Source organism: Gadus macrocephalus, chromosome 1 (assembly GCF_031168955.1).
Source record: "Gadus macrocephalus chromosome 1, ASM3116895v1".
Lineage (NCBI taxonomy): Eukaryota > Metazoa > Chordata > Actinopteri > Gadiformes > Gadidae > Gadus > Gadus macrocephalus.
In genome coordinates, this window is record NC_082382.1 from 21,119,607 (window position 1) to 21,131,992 (window position 12,386).

The window sequence follows — 12,386 nt, forward strand, 5'->3', positions numbered from 1 at the left end:
TTGGATAACAAACAATATGTATAAATTAATAAATGAACTATAATTATATAATTCACGTGTTACGTTATGATATAATATGCATATAGTTTGCATTTATTTATTTATAGCCCATGATGGTTCCATAATGTAATGTTTTTTTTTTTTTTACAGAAATCACTGCTATAGCATGATTACACACATTATAATATTAATAAATTATACAAAGTATAGCAATGTTGGTTACTTATTTCATGATTTCAGTTCTCATTTGAAGCCAAATGTAGGGTAGCCTAGTTTGTCTCCGGGGTCACGTGGGGTGAAGCCCGTCTCCATGGAAACACAAACACACAAATGGCGGACTAGCGACTTAACTATCAAACTCGAGGAGAGGAGTCAACCTGCATCTTTAATATATTGTAAAGTTGTACTGTAAAACGGATTTGAGCCAATACTAGGTCATTTTATATTGAATATATACATTTGTATTTGCGACGTAACGTTAACTTGGCAAGCGGGATTACCTGTTCGGTGGACAAAGTCTATATGAACGAGTATTAACATAACTATTAACAACACGTCTAGGAAAACGTTGATATTGTGTTTTTTACAACATATTCATTGATGTGATATTACACAAAAAGGAAGAACGAATATGTCCTCCACACCTGGCAACCCTTCCCCGTGGAGCGTCGAGGATACTGGGGGTAACCGACAACATTCTGTTTGTTTTTTTAAATCACAATGTAACTTACTTCCTCCAAAGTGATTTATAGGAAGATTCACTGAAAGTTACTGTTGAACATGACCGATTCTCCGATTTATATTACACTTATATTACAGCATGTTGTGTTTCTGCTCGGTGCACAACCAGAGAATGTTTGTTGTGCTTTGCATGCTGAGCTCTAACCCTCAGGGCTTTTATTTTGAAGGGGAGGAGAAAGGTGAAGCGACCTTCAGGGACTATGAGTCTTCTGATGAGTTTCTGTGGCCGGAGGATGTGTCAGAGTGAGTGTCTTTCAACTTAATTTCAACAATTGCACAACTCTCTCCCATCTATCGATCTCTCTACCTCTCCCCATTCCTAATAAAAGGTTAAACAGTATTAAAAACTACTGTATTTCTGATGTGAGGATATGTTTCTGATATGGACCCTTAAAAAATATAGCAAATTCCTTAATACAGTTTCAATGAATGCAACCTAATATAACTGTACAATACACAGCTCAGTTCAGTTTGGATACAAACATCGCCCCAAGAAGTGAAACATAAATATGCATAAATGACCAAAACATAAACCTGACTTTTCTCATACGGATGTTGCGACCTTTCCACAAATGTGGAACGCCTTTGCATTTGCCCTTATAGGAACGAGAGTGGGCGTGACATAATGGGCGGGGCCACAGACCACAGTGGCGGGAAGGGAAGCTTGGCAGAAACAGCATGGATGTTCAAGCTGAGACGAAACCTGGACCAGCTGGACAGCATCCACGGACAGACGGCACAGGACGTACTCCAAGCCAGGTCTGGCCCGCTCTCAGACTGTTAGACCCCTAGGCATAGACAGTATATTTAGCGTAGTAGTGGTCATTCTAGAAGATACTTCTATCCAAAGCAACCGTGATGATCTTGTTATTGGGGAGCAGGTATGGGAAAGGTATCTTGCTCAAGGACGCCCACAGGGTGGTTATGGGCATATAAGGAATCAAACCCGGTACCCTATTTGACAGGGACACCCTGACTACGAAAGTGACTTCACTCCTTAATCACACACACGCACACATAGAAAATATATGAAATTGTTATGGAATGGGAATATATCAAAATACAACAAAACATATTTTGTTCACAGAAGACGGAAGAAATGTAGGCTATGATAAAGATATTGCTATGCAGTGCAGCTGAATCAAGCAATGCTGCAGTAGTGACAGTTAAGATTTTTATTCACTTTCGCCTAAAATCCAAGTCATGTAAACTAAATGGTTTGCTGACATGCTTTAAAAAATACATACCAGCCAACCATTTCATTCTCTATTCCATCCATTAGTAGGTACTCATTTCAGTAGTGGCCCAGGTGGAGTGTCCATAATGTGCCCAGAAGCCTCTGTCCTTTTCCCTATATCCTCTCCCTAGGCCATTAGGTGCCCAACGGACCGCGAGAGAAGACCTCCACGCTAATACAGCACTGCTTCCCTCCCAAACAAACACACCGTAACACAGACCATGACCGTTCAGGAGTTAGTGGCTGTGTCTGCCAATATGAGCCCGCGGCCACTCCAAAGCACTTGGCCTTTAACCAATATGTAGCTTTTAATGGGAGACAATTTCCTTTTGTCTGAACGGCCTTGATTCCGTCCAGCCTGTTTGTTGTTGTTTGTGGTTTGGCACTCAATAGGACTGCAAAGAGAACATTGAGCTACAGTATATGTTGAGCTATGAAAGCTAGTTCTGTGTGTGTGTGTGTGTGTGTGTGTGTGTGTGTGTGTGTGTGTGTGTGTGTGTGTGTGTGTGTGTGTGTGTGTGTGTGTGTGTGTGTGTGTGTGTGTGTGTGTGTGTGTGTGTGTGTGTGTGTGTGTGTGTGTGTGTGTGTGTGTGTGTGTGTGTGTGTGTGTGTGTGTGTGTGTGTGTGTGTGTGTGTGTGTGTGTGTGTGTGTGTGTGTGTGTGTGTGTGTGTGTGTGTGTGTGTGTGTGCCCACACTAGTGAAACACACATGTTTAGTACTTTTTATCCGCTCTGACCTAACTATCCCAAAAATGACAACAGAGTGTCAACATAATTTTTTTGTCACTATTGGTGTCTCCAATGCAAGTTTTTCATCGCTACAGTCCTGACCCGACACGGGGCAGGCGCAGCAACTGCTCTAAACCCTTTTATTTATATCGCTGTTGTTGTTGCTGAGTGTTCCCCTGTGTGTGTGTGTGTGTGTGTGTGTGTGTGTGTGTGTGTGTGTGTGTGTGTGTGTGTGTGTGTGTGTGTGTGTGTGTGTGTGTGTGTGTGTGTGTGTGTGTGTGTGTGTGTGTGTGTGTGTGTGTGTGTGTGTGTGTGTGTGTGCGTGTGTGTTTCCTCATCTAGAGAACAGCTCAAACTCTGCCGCCAAAATATCGCTGACATGGAGAGACAGCGGGGGAAGCTGGAGAAGGAAGTGGAGCGGCCATCGGAGCCGGGGAGCAGGTGAGACCCGCCGTCGGGGGGAGGTGGAGGGATTAATAGCTGAGGAGAAAAAAATAAAGCGGATTTCTATTACTTACTTCGCGATGGTGTCCCCACAACCTCCCACACCCCCCCCGCGGCGTCGTGTCGCTCTGCAGCGCGGCGATGGCGTTCCGACTGCGGGCGCGGCTCCAGAGTGCGTGTCGGGAGCTGCACCAGGAGGAGCTACTGGAGAGTCACATCAGCACGGCCCTGAGGGCCAAGGAGTGAGTCCCCCGGCGGCCGAGGCCGGACCCGGGGCCCGTTGGTTGGGTGTGATGATGTGTCTCAGTATCTTATCTACAGCGCCTGCAAGGAAAGTGTCTTGGGGAGGAAGTTGCATAGAAGACATAAAGTAACACGACATAAGGAAAATATGAACGAAATATTGAGGCAGAAGAATTCAAAAACATATATATTTTAAAACATTGTATAACATAAATGTTGTAATATTTATTTATTTATCCATAGTTTGAGCAATCCGAAAAAGCTTTTTAATTTTTCTTTTGCTACATCCATACAACATATGGAACACTATAATCCAGATATAAATTTTTTCACTTGTGCTGTAAATAGCACACACACACACACACACACACACACACACACACACACACACACACACACACACACACACACACACACACGCCCATACACACAAAAAAATTAGTAGTGAATACATTTGGAACCAAAAAGTGAACCTGAATCCAGCGGGATGGCCCTTCTCTTGGGATAAGGCATGAACCTGTTGTATAAAGCATACTTTATCAACCCTCCAGATCCCAGAGTCCAGGAAACTCTGGCTCTGCAATGGTCTGGTGCGCCCCTGGGTCCACCAGGGAAGAATAGGTTCTGGAAAAAATTTACTTCTGCAATGGGTCTCAAATCGTCTCCTCGTAGCCCCTTACCCTTTGACTTTCTCAATCACTTTTTGTGAAGCTGAAGTCTAATTTAGCCCTTACACCCGCCCCCTGCTTCACCAGAGGTGGTCCGCGAGCCCACGCCCTTATGGCTTCTTGGACCTCAGCACTGCTGCGTGTCTTGGCAGGCTGGAGCTGAACCAGCTGGAGGTGGAGCTGGGCAGGCTGTCCCACCTCAGGCAGGAGGTGCAGGACAAGGAGCAGGCCTTCCTGGCGGTGAAGGGGCAGAAGACCCAGGCTCGCCTGCTGCGGGCGACCCAGGAAGCCAACACACTGAGGAGGCGGAGGAGGTGAGGAGGAGCCAACACTCTCTCAAACTACACACACACACACACACACACACACACACACACACACACACACACACACACTCAGTCACTCAGTCACTCACTAACACACACACACACACACACACACACACACACACACACACACACACACACACACACACACACACACTCTCTCTCTCTCTCTCTCTCTCTCTCTCTCTCTCACTCACTCACTCACTCACTCACTCACTCACTCACTCACTCACTCACTCACTCACTCACTCACTCACTCACTCACTCACTCACTCACTCACTCACTCACTCACTCACTCTCACACACACACACACACACACACACACACACACACACTCTCTGATGAGGCTACCAATTTGCTTGGCTGCAAGAGAGTTATGGTGCTTCCACTTTGGCGGAGTGGCATTATTAGATACTTGCTTGGGATTAACTTTATCTCTGAGTCTATAACGCAGCACCACTGGGTAAAGCCTAAACAGCATGTAGTTGGATGACGAAACTGTTGTTGTCGTCGTTGTTATTGGCGTGGGTGCTCCTTTGTCTACATGCTCCCTGGATGCATGGGGGGACTTTCACACATGGAACAAAACTGAAACCACCTCCCTTGTTCATTTGGGCTATGAGCACCATGCCTAATAACCAGTCACATCTCTCCAATGCTATCAGGCTGTTTTTGGAGTTAGTGACATTACTGTAACGGTGGGTCATCAGTCAGTGGCTCGGAGTTGGATCCAGGTTCCAGGTTTAATCCCCGGTTTGGAGACCTAATGGGTCACTTTAATATGAACGCTCAGAGTCAGGGTATACATGCTCAGCTTTAAGATTGCATATGATTGAATTTGACTTTGAATGGCACACGATGTGAGCCGGGTCGTGGTTCTTTGAACGTAGTCATTGCAGGAGCCCGGTGGTGCAGACCAACGGGGGGGGGGGGGGGGAGAACCAGTCCTCCTCACCCCTCCTTGTTCCCCTCAGAGCCCAGGCGGCGGCGCAGCAGAAAGAAGAGGCCCAGCGACAGCAGCTGGCCGACCAGACCCCAGCCAGCCACCAGGCGGCTGCTAAGTGCCTGAAGCAGTCCAGCAAAAGGTCTCAGTCAGACGCTCTCCAGACCTCGAGCTGGAGCCTGGAGGAGCAATGGAACGCGCTCCATGTATTCCCGTGAAAATATGAAACATGAAGTACCGTTATCTACAGCAACGAATAAGCTTATCGAATGATACTCGTCCATATTTGATGTCATGGATTGTAAATAACAAAAAAGGTGTTTCGAACTAGCTTTCTGTTTATTTTTTTCCTGGCCACACTCTTTGACTGTTTTAAACAGCTTCACGTTAGTCACCACTGGTGGACATTCTGAGCACAGGTGTCCCCACCTACCATCACTCTAGGAGGAGGAATTACCTTCCCTGAACCATGTACACCAGTGGAATGATCACAGCTGCGTTTAAAGTTAGCTTACTTGCACACATTAATCATCCCTCACACTTACTCACAGTGCGCACGTTTTAACATTAACACCACGTTTGTTTACTTGTCGTTTTTTATTCAGTGTTTTAGTATATGTGTTCCAGCTACTTTGCGCTGATATTGTGTGTGTGTGTGTGTGTGTGTGTTTGTGCTTTTGTTTGTGTGTGTGTGTGTGCCTGTGTGTGTGTCTGTGTATGTGTGCCTGTGTGTGTGTGTGTGTGTGTGTGTGTGTGTGTGTGTGTGTGTGTGTGTGTGTGTGTGTTTCTGTGTGTGTGTGTGTGCGTGTTTCTGTGTGTGTGTGTGTGTGTGTGTGTGTGTGTGCGTGCCTGCCTTTGTGTGAACAGGGTGCAGCAGGAGCGGGCTGAGGTGGAGCGGCAGAGACAGGAGCACCTCCAGAGGCGGACCGAGGCGGTGATGTCACTGAAGGAGAGCATCTCCACTACGCATGTAAGCCAGAGCACGCAGTATCTGTATTAGTATCTGTATCTCCAATCTGATCGCCCTGTATTACACTCGTTTATAATTGCCTCTGTTAGGGCTGCCAGGTGACATCATAGGCCTCTCTGAGTGGTTCGGATTGCCACTGTAGCGGCAAGTACACGGAAATTGTCTCGCAAGTGGCATCACCTGACACCAATTTGAGCCAATCAGAATCATCCAAAAACCACTGCTTCGGTTTCTCCGGAGACACAATTATACCACCGCTGTGGTTATATTTAAACGTTGGCTTTGCTCTTTAAAACGGTGCTCCCCGCGTAAGTAGGTGTTGTGTGAAAAAGGACCCACTGTCCTTTGAACAAGGGCTTCCAATCTGATCTCCCGTGGTGTGAACGCATCGCTGCGTCCACAGGAGATGCTGCGCGCCCAGCAGCGCAGGGCGAAGGCCGTGGCCCGGAGGAAGGAACAGGAAGAGGCGGGGCTGAGAGAATCCCTGCAGGCCCAGGGTGTCAACAGCACCAAGCGGCTGCACCAACACAAGCAGCTGGAAGGGTTCCAGCAGAGAAAAGAGTTGGTGTTTTCTCTCTCGCTTTCCTCTTCTTTCCCCTTTGAGCTCTTGCCGCTTTTTCCCTCCTCTCCTCTACTCCACGCACACGTACAGACGTGCGCACACAAACACACACACACACACACACACACACACACACACACACACACACACACACACACACACACACACACACACACACACACACACACACACACATACATCTCCCCTCCCACTGCCCACAGCAGATGCGTGGGTTTCCTCTCGCCTCGTGTGTTGATATAAACCATGACCCCCCCCAACCCCCCCTCCCCTCCATCTCTCCCTCGCTACGCCACCATCATAACACACTGCGCTCTGATTGGCTCCTACCAGGGAAAACGAGAGGAGGCAGGAGTCAAAGAGGGCGGAGATCATGTCCCGGCTCCTGCGGGAGGAGGAGCTACTGGCGAAGGCCCGGGCGGCGCCGTCCCGCCCCGCGCCCAGCGAGGGGGCTCCCCTGCTGGGCCGGGCCAGGAAGAAGGTCCTGGGCTACCTGGATGAGCTCTACCTCCAGCCGGTCCAGCACGAGATGCTCCCCAGGGTGAGTGGCGGGGCTGTCTGTTAACGTAGAGGGTTGGAATGTAAAGGGAATGAGTGAGAATGGAAACGTTGAAGACACGGCGTACCCTGAAGTCTTGAGTAGGAATTGAATGCATCTCACGCTATTGCCGCTATTGGTTCTAAAGGCAAACCGAGTTAGCTAGTGAGAATAAATTCTAATGAGCTTCAGTCCCTAATTTGCTTAGCATCACCCACTGTGTTTCTGCTATGCAGCACGATAACAGCATTCCTTGTATTTTGTAGTTTTGTGTGAACTGGATCGTGTTGATTTGGTGAATTAGCTATGGAGCCCATGGCAACTTCACATTTGCTCAAGGTTTCAACTTACATGGAAGTGTGGAGATATAAGTTCCTTTAACGCTACGAGATTGATTTGTTTACGGTAGTGTATCTCTTACTGATTTGATATCGCATGATATGGAGGAGTACCGACACCTGTGTGTGTGTTTGTGTCTTTGTATTGTGTGTTTGTGTCTCTGCATTTGTGTGTGTGTGTGTGTGTGTGTGTGTGTGTGTGTGTGTGTGTGTGTGTGTGTGTGTGTGTGTGTGTGTGTGTGTGTGTGTGTGTGTGTATGCGTGTGCGTGCGTGTGTGTGTGTGCATCTGTGTGTGTGTGTGTGTCTCTCTCCCCCCACCAGAGAAGAGAGTCCAGGGCTGAGAGCAGTTCCAGCCCAGAGAGTTCTGACCAGGAGGAGGAGGAGGATGAGGAGGACCCAAGGCTCCACCTGCCCCAGGTGGAGCCTGAGTTCTCTGGGCTCTGGGACCACTCCTGCAAGGTATAGCCAAACCACCGTCCTGCTCCAATAGCCTCTCAGACCCAATGTTCTTCCCGTGAAGTGCTAGAAAATATAAAGTACAACGGGTTAGGTATCTACAGGGAGAAGGACACCATAATCCTGTGTGATTTGAAACCTACACTGGCTTGGCCTAGAGAGTCCTCTAGGTGCAAGCGGTAAGAAAACGTTGGAGAACTTAAGCATAGCAGCGTTATCGTATCTTTTTTCTGCTGATGTCGATAGGACATCAGGTTCAATCGCAGTAGACCCACTGAGCTTTGAGCAGTGTGTTGCACTTGCAAAAAAAGAGTTAAAAGCTGAAAGGAAAATGGCAAGCTTTAGCTGGATCAAGACGATTCCTTTACCGGGTATGACTGGTAGTTCGGTTGGTCTTTATGTCCCTCTCCCTGTCTCTCTCTCTTTCTCTCTCTCTCTCTCCTTCTCCCGTCTCTCCCTCTCACTCTCGTCTCTATCTCTCTCTCTCTCTCTCTCTCTCTCTCTCTCTCTCCTTCTCGCGTCTCTCCCTCTCACTCTCGTCTCTATCTCTCTCTCTCTCTTTCTCTCTCTCTCCTTCTCCCGTCTCTCCCTCTCACTCTCGTCTCTATCTCTCTCTCTCTCTCTCTCTCCTTCTCCCGTCTCTCCCTCTCACTCTCGTCTCTCCCTCTCCCTCTCGTCTCTATCTCTCTCTCTCTCTCTCCTTCACCCGTCTCTCTCTCTCTCCCTCTCGTCTCTCTCTCTCTCTTTCTCTTCCTATCCCTCTCCCTCTCTCGTATCCCTTTCTCCCTGTCTCTCTGTGTTTGTTGTAAATGTACAAAGACAGGCATCTCCCCTCGTTGCGCCCGGTTCCCCATGAAGCCTCGTAGTGCACGTATCAGCAAACCTCCCAGAACTCTGTGGTAGCAGTAGAAGTACACGCAGGAAGTCAAGTGGAAGGTACACCCCTTCCTCGCGCGAGTCCCAGCGACGCCCTGATCTCAGAGAGCCACTCGTCGTTGGCATGCAGCGGTGGTGCACGGGAGGGCGGCTGGCCTAGTTCTCCACCTCGCTGTACATCAGGGCGTCGGGGGCAGCGGAGCGCGAGCTGGAACGCACAACGCTTCCTGTTGTTTGGACAGAGTCGGAAAGCAAGCGGGAGAAGTGACAGAGTGGGAAAAGGACGGCGGAAGAATCGTTGTTTTGTTAAGTTAAGTTAAGTTAGGAGAAACGATAGGTGCGAACAATGAAGAAGCCTGCTCTTTGGTGTTGAGTCGGGGACAGCTGCCACAGCTGTGACGGTTAACACAGACGGTGTCACAACGTAACGTTCCACCACCGTCTCCTGTGAACATGCTGTTGCTCTTGATAAGCAGTTTCACGTGTGTGCGCCACATCAGTAGGATTCTCGACTGGGCTCGAACTTTGATGCACAGCACACGGTGCGTTTGTGAACGTTTCCTCGCTGGAGGGGAGTGTCCATGTGTCCTCCTTTTTTTAACGGAGAAGAAGAAGAAATTAGCAGCGCCGGCCCACTTTGCAGCGTGATCCAGTTCCCCCCACCCCCCCGTCGTTGCTTCCTGTCTTCCCCAGCGATGCGTGCCAGCCTACCCAGAAGGCACTGCAGCCCTCCCAGAAGGGTAGCTTTTAGAGCTGCGCGGGCCAAAGCTCTACAAACGCAGAGCTCTGCAAAAGCAGCCCTCTTCTTGATACGATGCCCGTCAACCTGGGATTCTGCAGGCCTGTGTGTGTGTGTGTAGCAGTGTGTGCACATGCTTGTTTGTGTGTGTGTGTTTGTGTGGGGGGTGGATGGGTCCGGTGGAGGGGGGGGTGGGGGGGGGGAAGTAGAAGCCCAAACCTGTCTCAGTCCTTGGTGAGGTTGTCAAAATACTGTACCTGCCAAGCACCCAAAGTACACACAAGCACACACATGTGCACGCAAGCACAAAAACGTGCACACGCACACAAACGTGCGCACGTGCACAGTAACATGCAAACACGGCTGATTGATGCTGGAGAGCCCAAAGGCTGATGCTGTCATCATTTTAAATCTCATCATTTCACCTATAATCCATACTGTTCTAATGCTGATTGACAATGTCGATTATAATCAGCTTTGAACAGGCAGTGGCGCCAGGCATTGCCTGTGTGAGGCTCCACCCCCTGGTGACAGTGGGATGGGGAGCTGGGCGAGATGGAGATTTGCTCAGAGCAGCTGCTGGCTAATTAAAAGGCGTCATGAGGGGAACTGCTAGACCACTGCATGGACACTGGGCAGCTCGGACCACACCGTGTGTGTTGCTTTGTGATTCCATCGGTAGCCAACGAAAGTCCGAGCACATTGAGTCGTCGTTTCGACCAACAGTATGGGGAAAATAAGTATCTACTTTTTAGACGTAAGAGGTATTGGTCATTTGATTGACCGATTTGACCCCTACTTCGGCTAGGAGCTTCTGGTCAGGTGTTTTCGCTTCCAGGCCCTGCAGTGCTCTTCAGACACCATACCGACACACTGATACGTATCTATATGTCACACGCCACAACTCAAAACCAAGGGCATGGTTGTGCAGAGACGAATTTGACTCCGAGATGTGCCTAATCCCGCCTGCCGCACCCATCCAAGGATTGTTAATGTGGTACTTGAGAGTCAGACAACCCATCTCTGGATCTCCCTCATGGTGACAGAAGTCCCCCGGGGGAGACGCTGTGGTCGAGTGGCAGCTGGGGGCCGCCAGGTCAGCGGTGCCGGGACGGCCTGCCCTGAAGCCCAGCCGGCCCACCAGCGCGCCCAGCGCCAGGCCCAGCAGAAGGGCGGTGTGTGGGAGAGAACCGAAGGGGCCGCCCTTCGTCAGCCGACCGGAGCCCGTCCACTTTAAGGTACGCCACCGATAGCTTCTGCTCTGACCAAAACAAAGCAGCGTCTCGTCGCTCCGCTGGTATCTTAGCCCTCTCTGATTCGCCAGTCAGGTCGATGTGAAGGTGACGTATTCCACCGCCAGGTGTGAGTGTGATTAGCCGTTACAAGCCGTCTTGAGTACTGCCTCTTCTGACATCAGAGGTGGGCGTGTCCACCTAGATGTATGACGGATAGATGAGCAGCGTTTGCTACAGTCCACCGGGTAGGCTGGTAGACTGATCTATCCAGCATACATCCAGGTGGCCACGCCCACTTGTGGTGTCAGAAGAGGCAGTACTCAAGACGGCTTGTAACGGCTAATCACACTCACACCTGGTGGTGTAAGGTGTCAACTTATCCAGCCCTTAATCCCAGAAACCATCTCAAAGGGCTTCACAGGCCCACATCACACGCAACCCCCTCTAATGCCGTCGGCCCTCTGAAAGGGCAAGGAAAAAGTCCCAGAATGCTAACGAATGCTAATACTCCTGAATGCTAACCGGTGTATTAGCGCTTGCTGGTGGCAGCGTCATCATCATCTCGTGCTACTGATCACCAAACGCCTTGTTGCAGGACTTTGAGGTGGGCAAGACGTACCGGAAGAAGGTGGTCCTGACCAACGCCGGCTACGCCACTAACCACTGCAGGCTCCTGGGAGTGTCCGCTCACCTCACCGAGTTCCTCTCCATCAGGTGAGCTCCGAGTGGCGCGGAACACGTTGGGCTGGGACAGCAGGTCTGGCGCTCTGATGGTACCGACTGCGTTGTATTTGATACGTAAATGTAAAAGGGGTCTCAGGGGTGTGTGTGCTGGCCTGTGTGTGTGTGTGTGTCTAAGAATACAGCCGTTTTCAGCCTCACTCCCGTCAGTCATGTCAAAAGAAAATGAGGTGATGGTAAACAAAAGGAAGCATGCATACTGTATATACCAGCTGCAATCACTGAGATCCCTCCTCTCCCCATGCACACTCAGGATAGTGAGTCACTCACTGTTATAGCAATGTTGGCTCTCTCTCTCTCATGGGCTCTCTCTCTCTGTCTGTCTGTCTCTCTCACTCTCCCTGTCTCTCTCTCTCTCAGTCTCCCTGTCTCTCTCACTCTCAGTCGTGCTCTCTTTTTCAATATCTCCGTCTCTTCTTCTCTCTTTCTCCTTCTTCTCTCTCAATCTTTCCTTCTTTTACATTCTCTGTATTTCCCTCCTTCTCTTTCTTTTGGGTCATATTTGGGACCTAAATAGATTCACAACACACATGTCTGCTCACAAATGCAAACCCTATGCAACGCCTATCATTTAGGTCC

General features: G+C 49.4%; 1 protein-coding gene across 1 annotated transcript in view; it reads left to right on the forward strand.

Moving 5' to 3' along the window:
- The first annotated feature begins 326 nt into the window (after positions 1 to 326).
- Positions 327 to 12,386, forward strand: part of LOC132463934 (cilia- and flagella-associated protein 74-like) — a 17,990-nt gene continuing 5,930 nt past the window's right edge. The window contains exons 1-13 of the mRNA XM_060060052.1: positions 327 to 683; positions 909 to 984; positions 1,345 to 1,500; positions 3,050 to 3,148; positions 3,286 to 3,393; positions 4,215 to 4,376; positions 5,365 to 5,475; positions 6,201 to 6,303; positions 6,707 to 6,864; positions 7,217 to 7,424; positions 8,082 to 8,219; positions 10,878 to 11,069; positions 11,662 to 11,780. Of these exons, the coding sequence (XP_059916035.1) occupies positions 632 to 683; positions 909 to 984; positions 1,345 to 1,500; positions 3,050 to 3,148; positions 3,286 to 3,393; positions 4,215 to 4,376; positions 5,365 to 5,475; positions 6,201 to 6,303; positions 6,707 to 6,864; positions 7,217 to 7,424; positions 8,082 to 8,219; positions 10,878 to 11,069; positions 11,662 to 11,780 (1,682 nt within the window). The 5' untranslated portion in view covers positions 327 to 631. The remainder of the gene's footprint in view (positions 684 to 908; positions 985 to 1,344; positions 1,501 to 3,049; positions 3,149 to 3,285; positions 3,394 to 4,214; positions 4,377 to 5,364; positions 5,476 to 6,200; positions 6,304 to 6,706; positions 6,865 to 7,216; positions 7,425 to 8,081; positions 8,220 to 10,877; positions 11,070 to 11,661; positions 11,781 to 12,386) is intronic.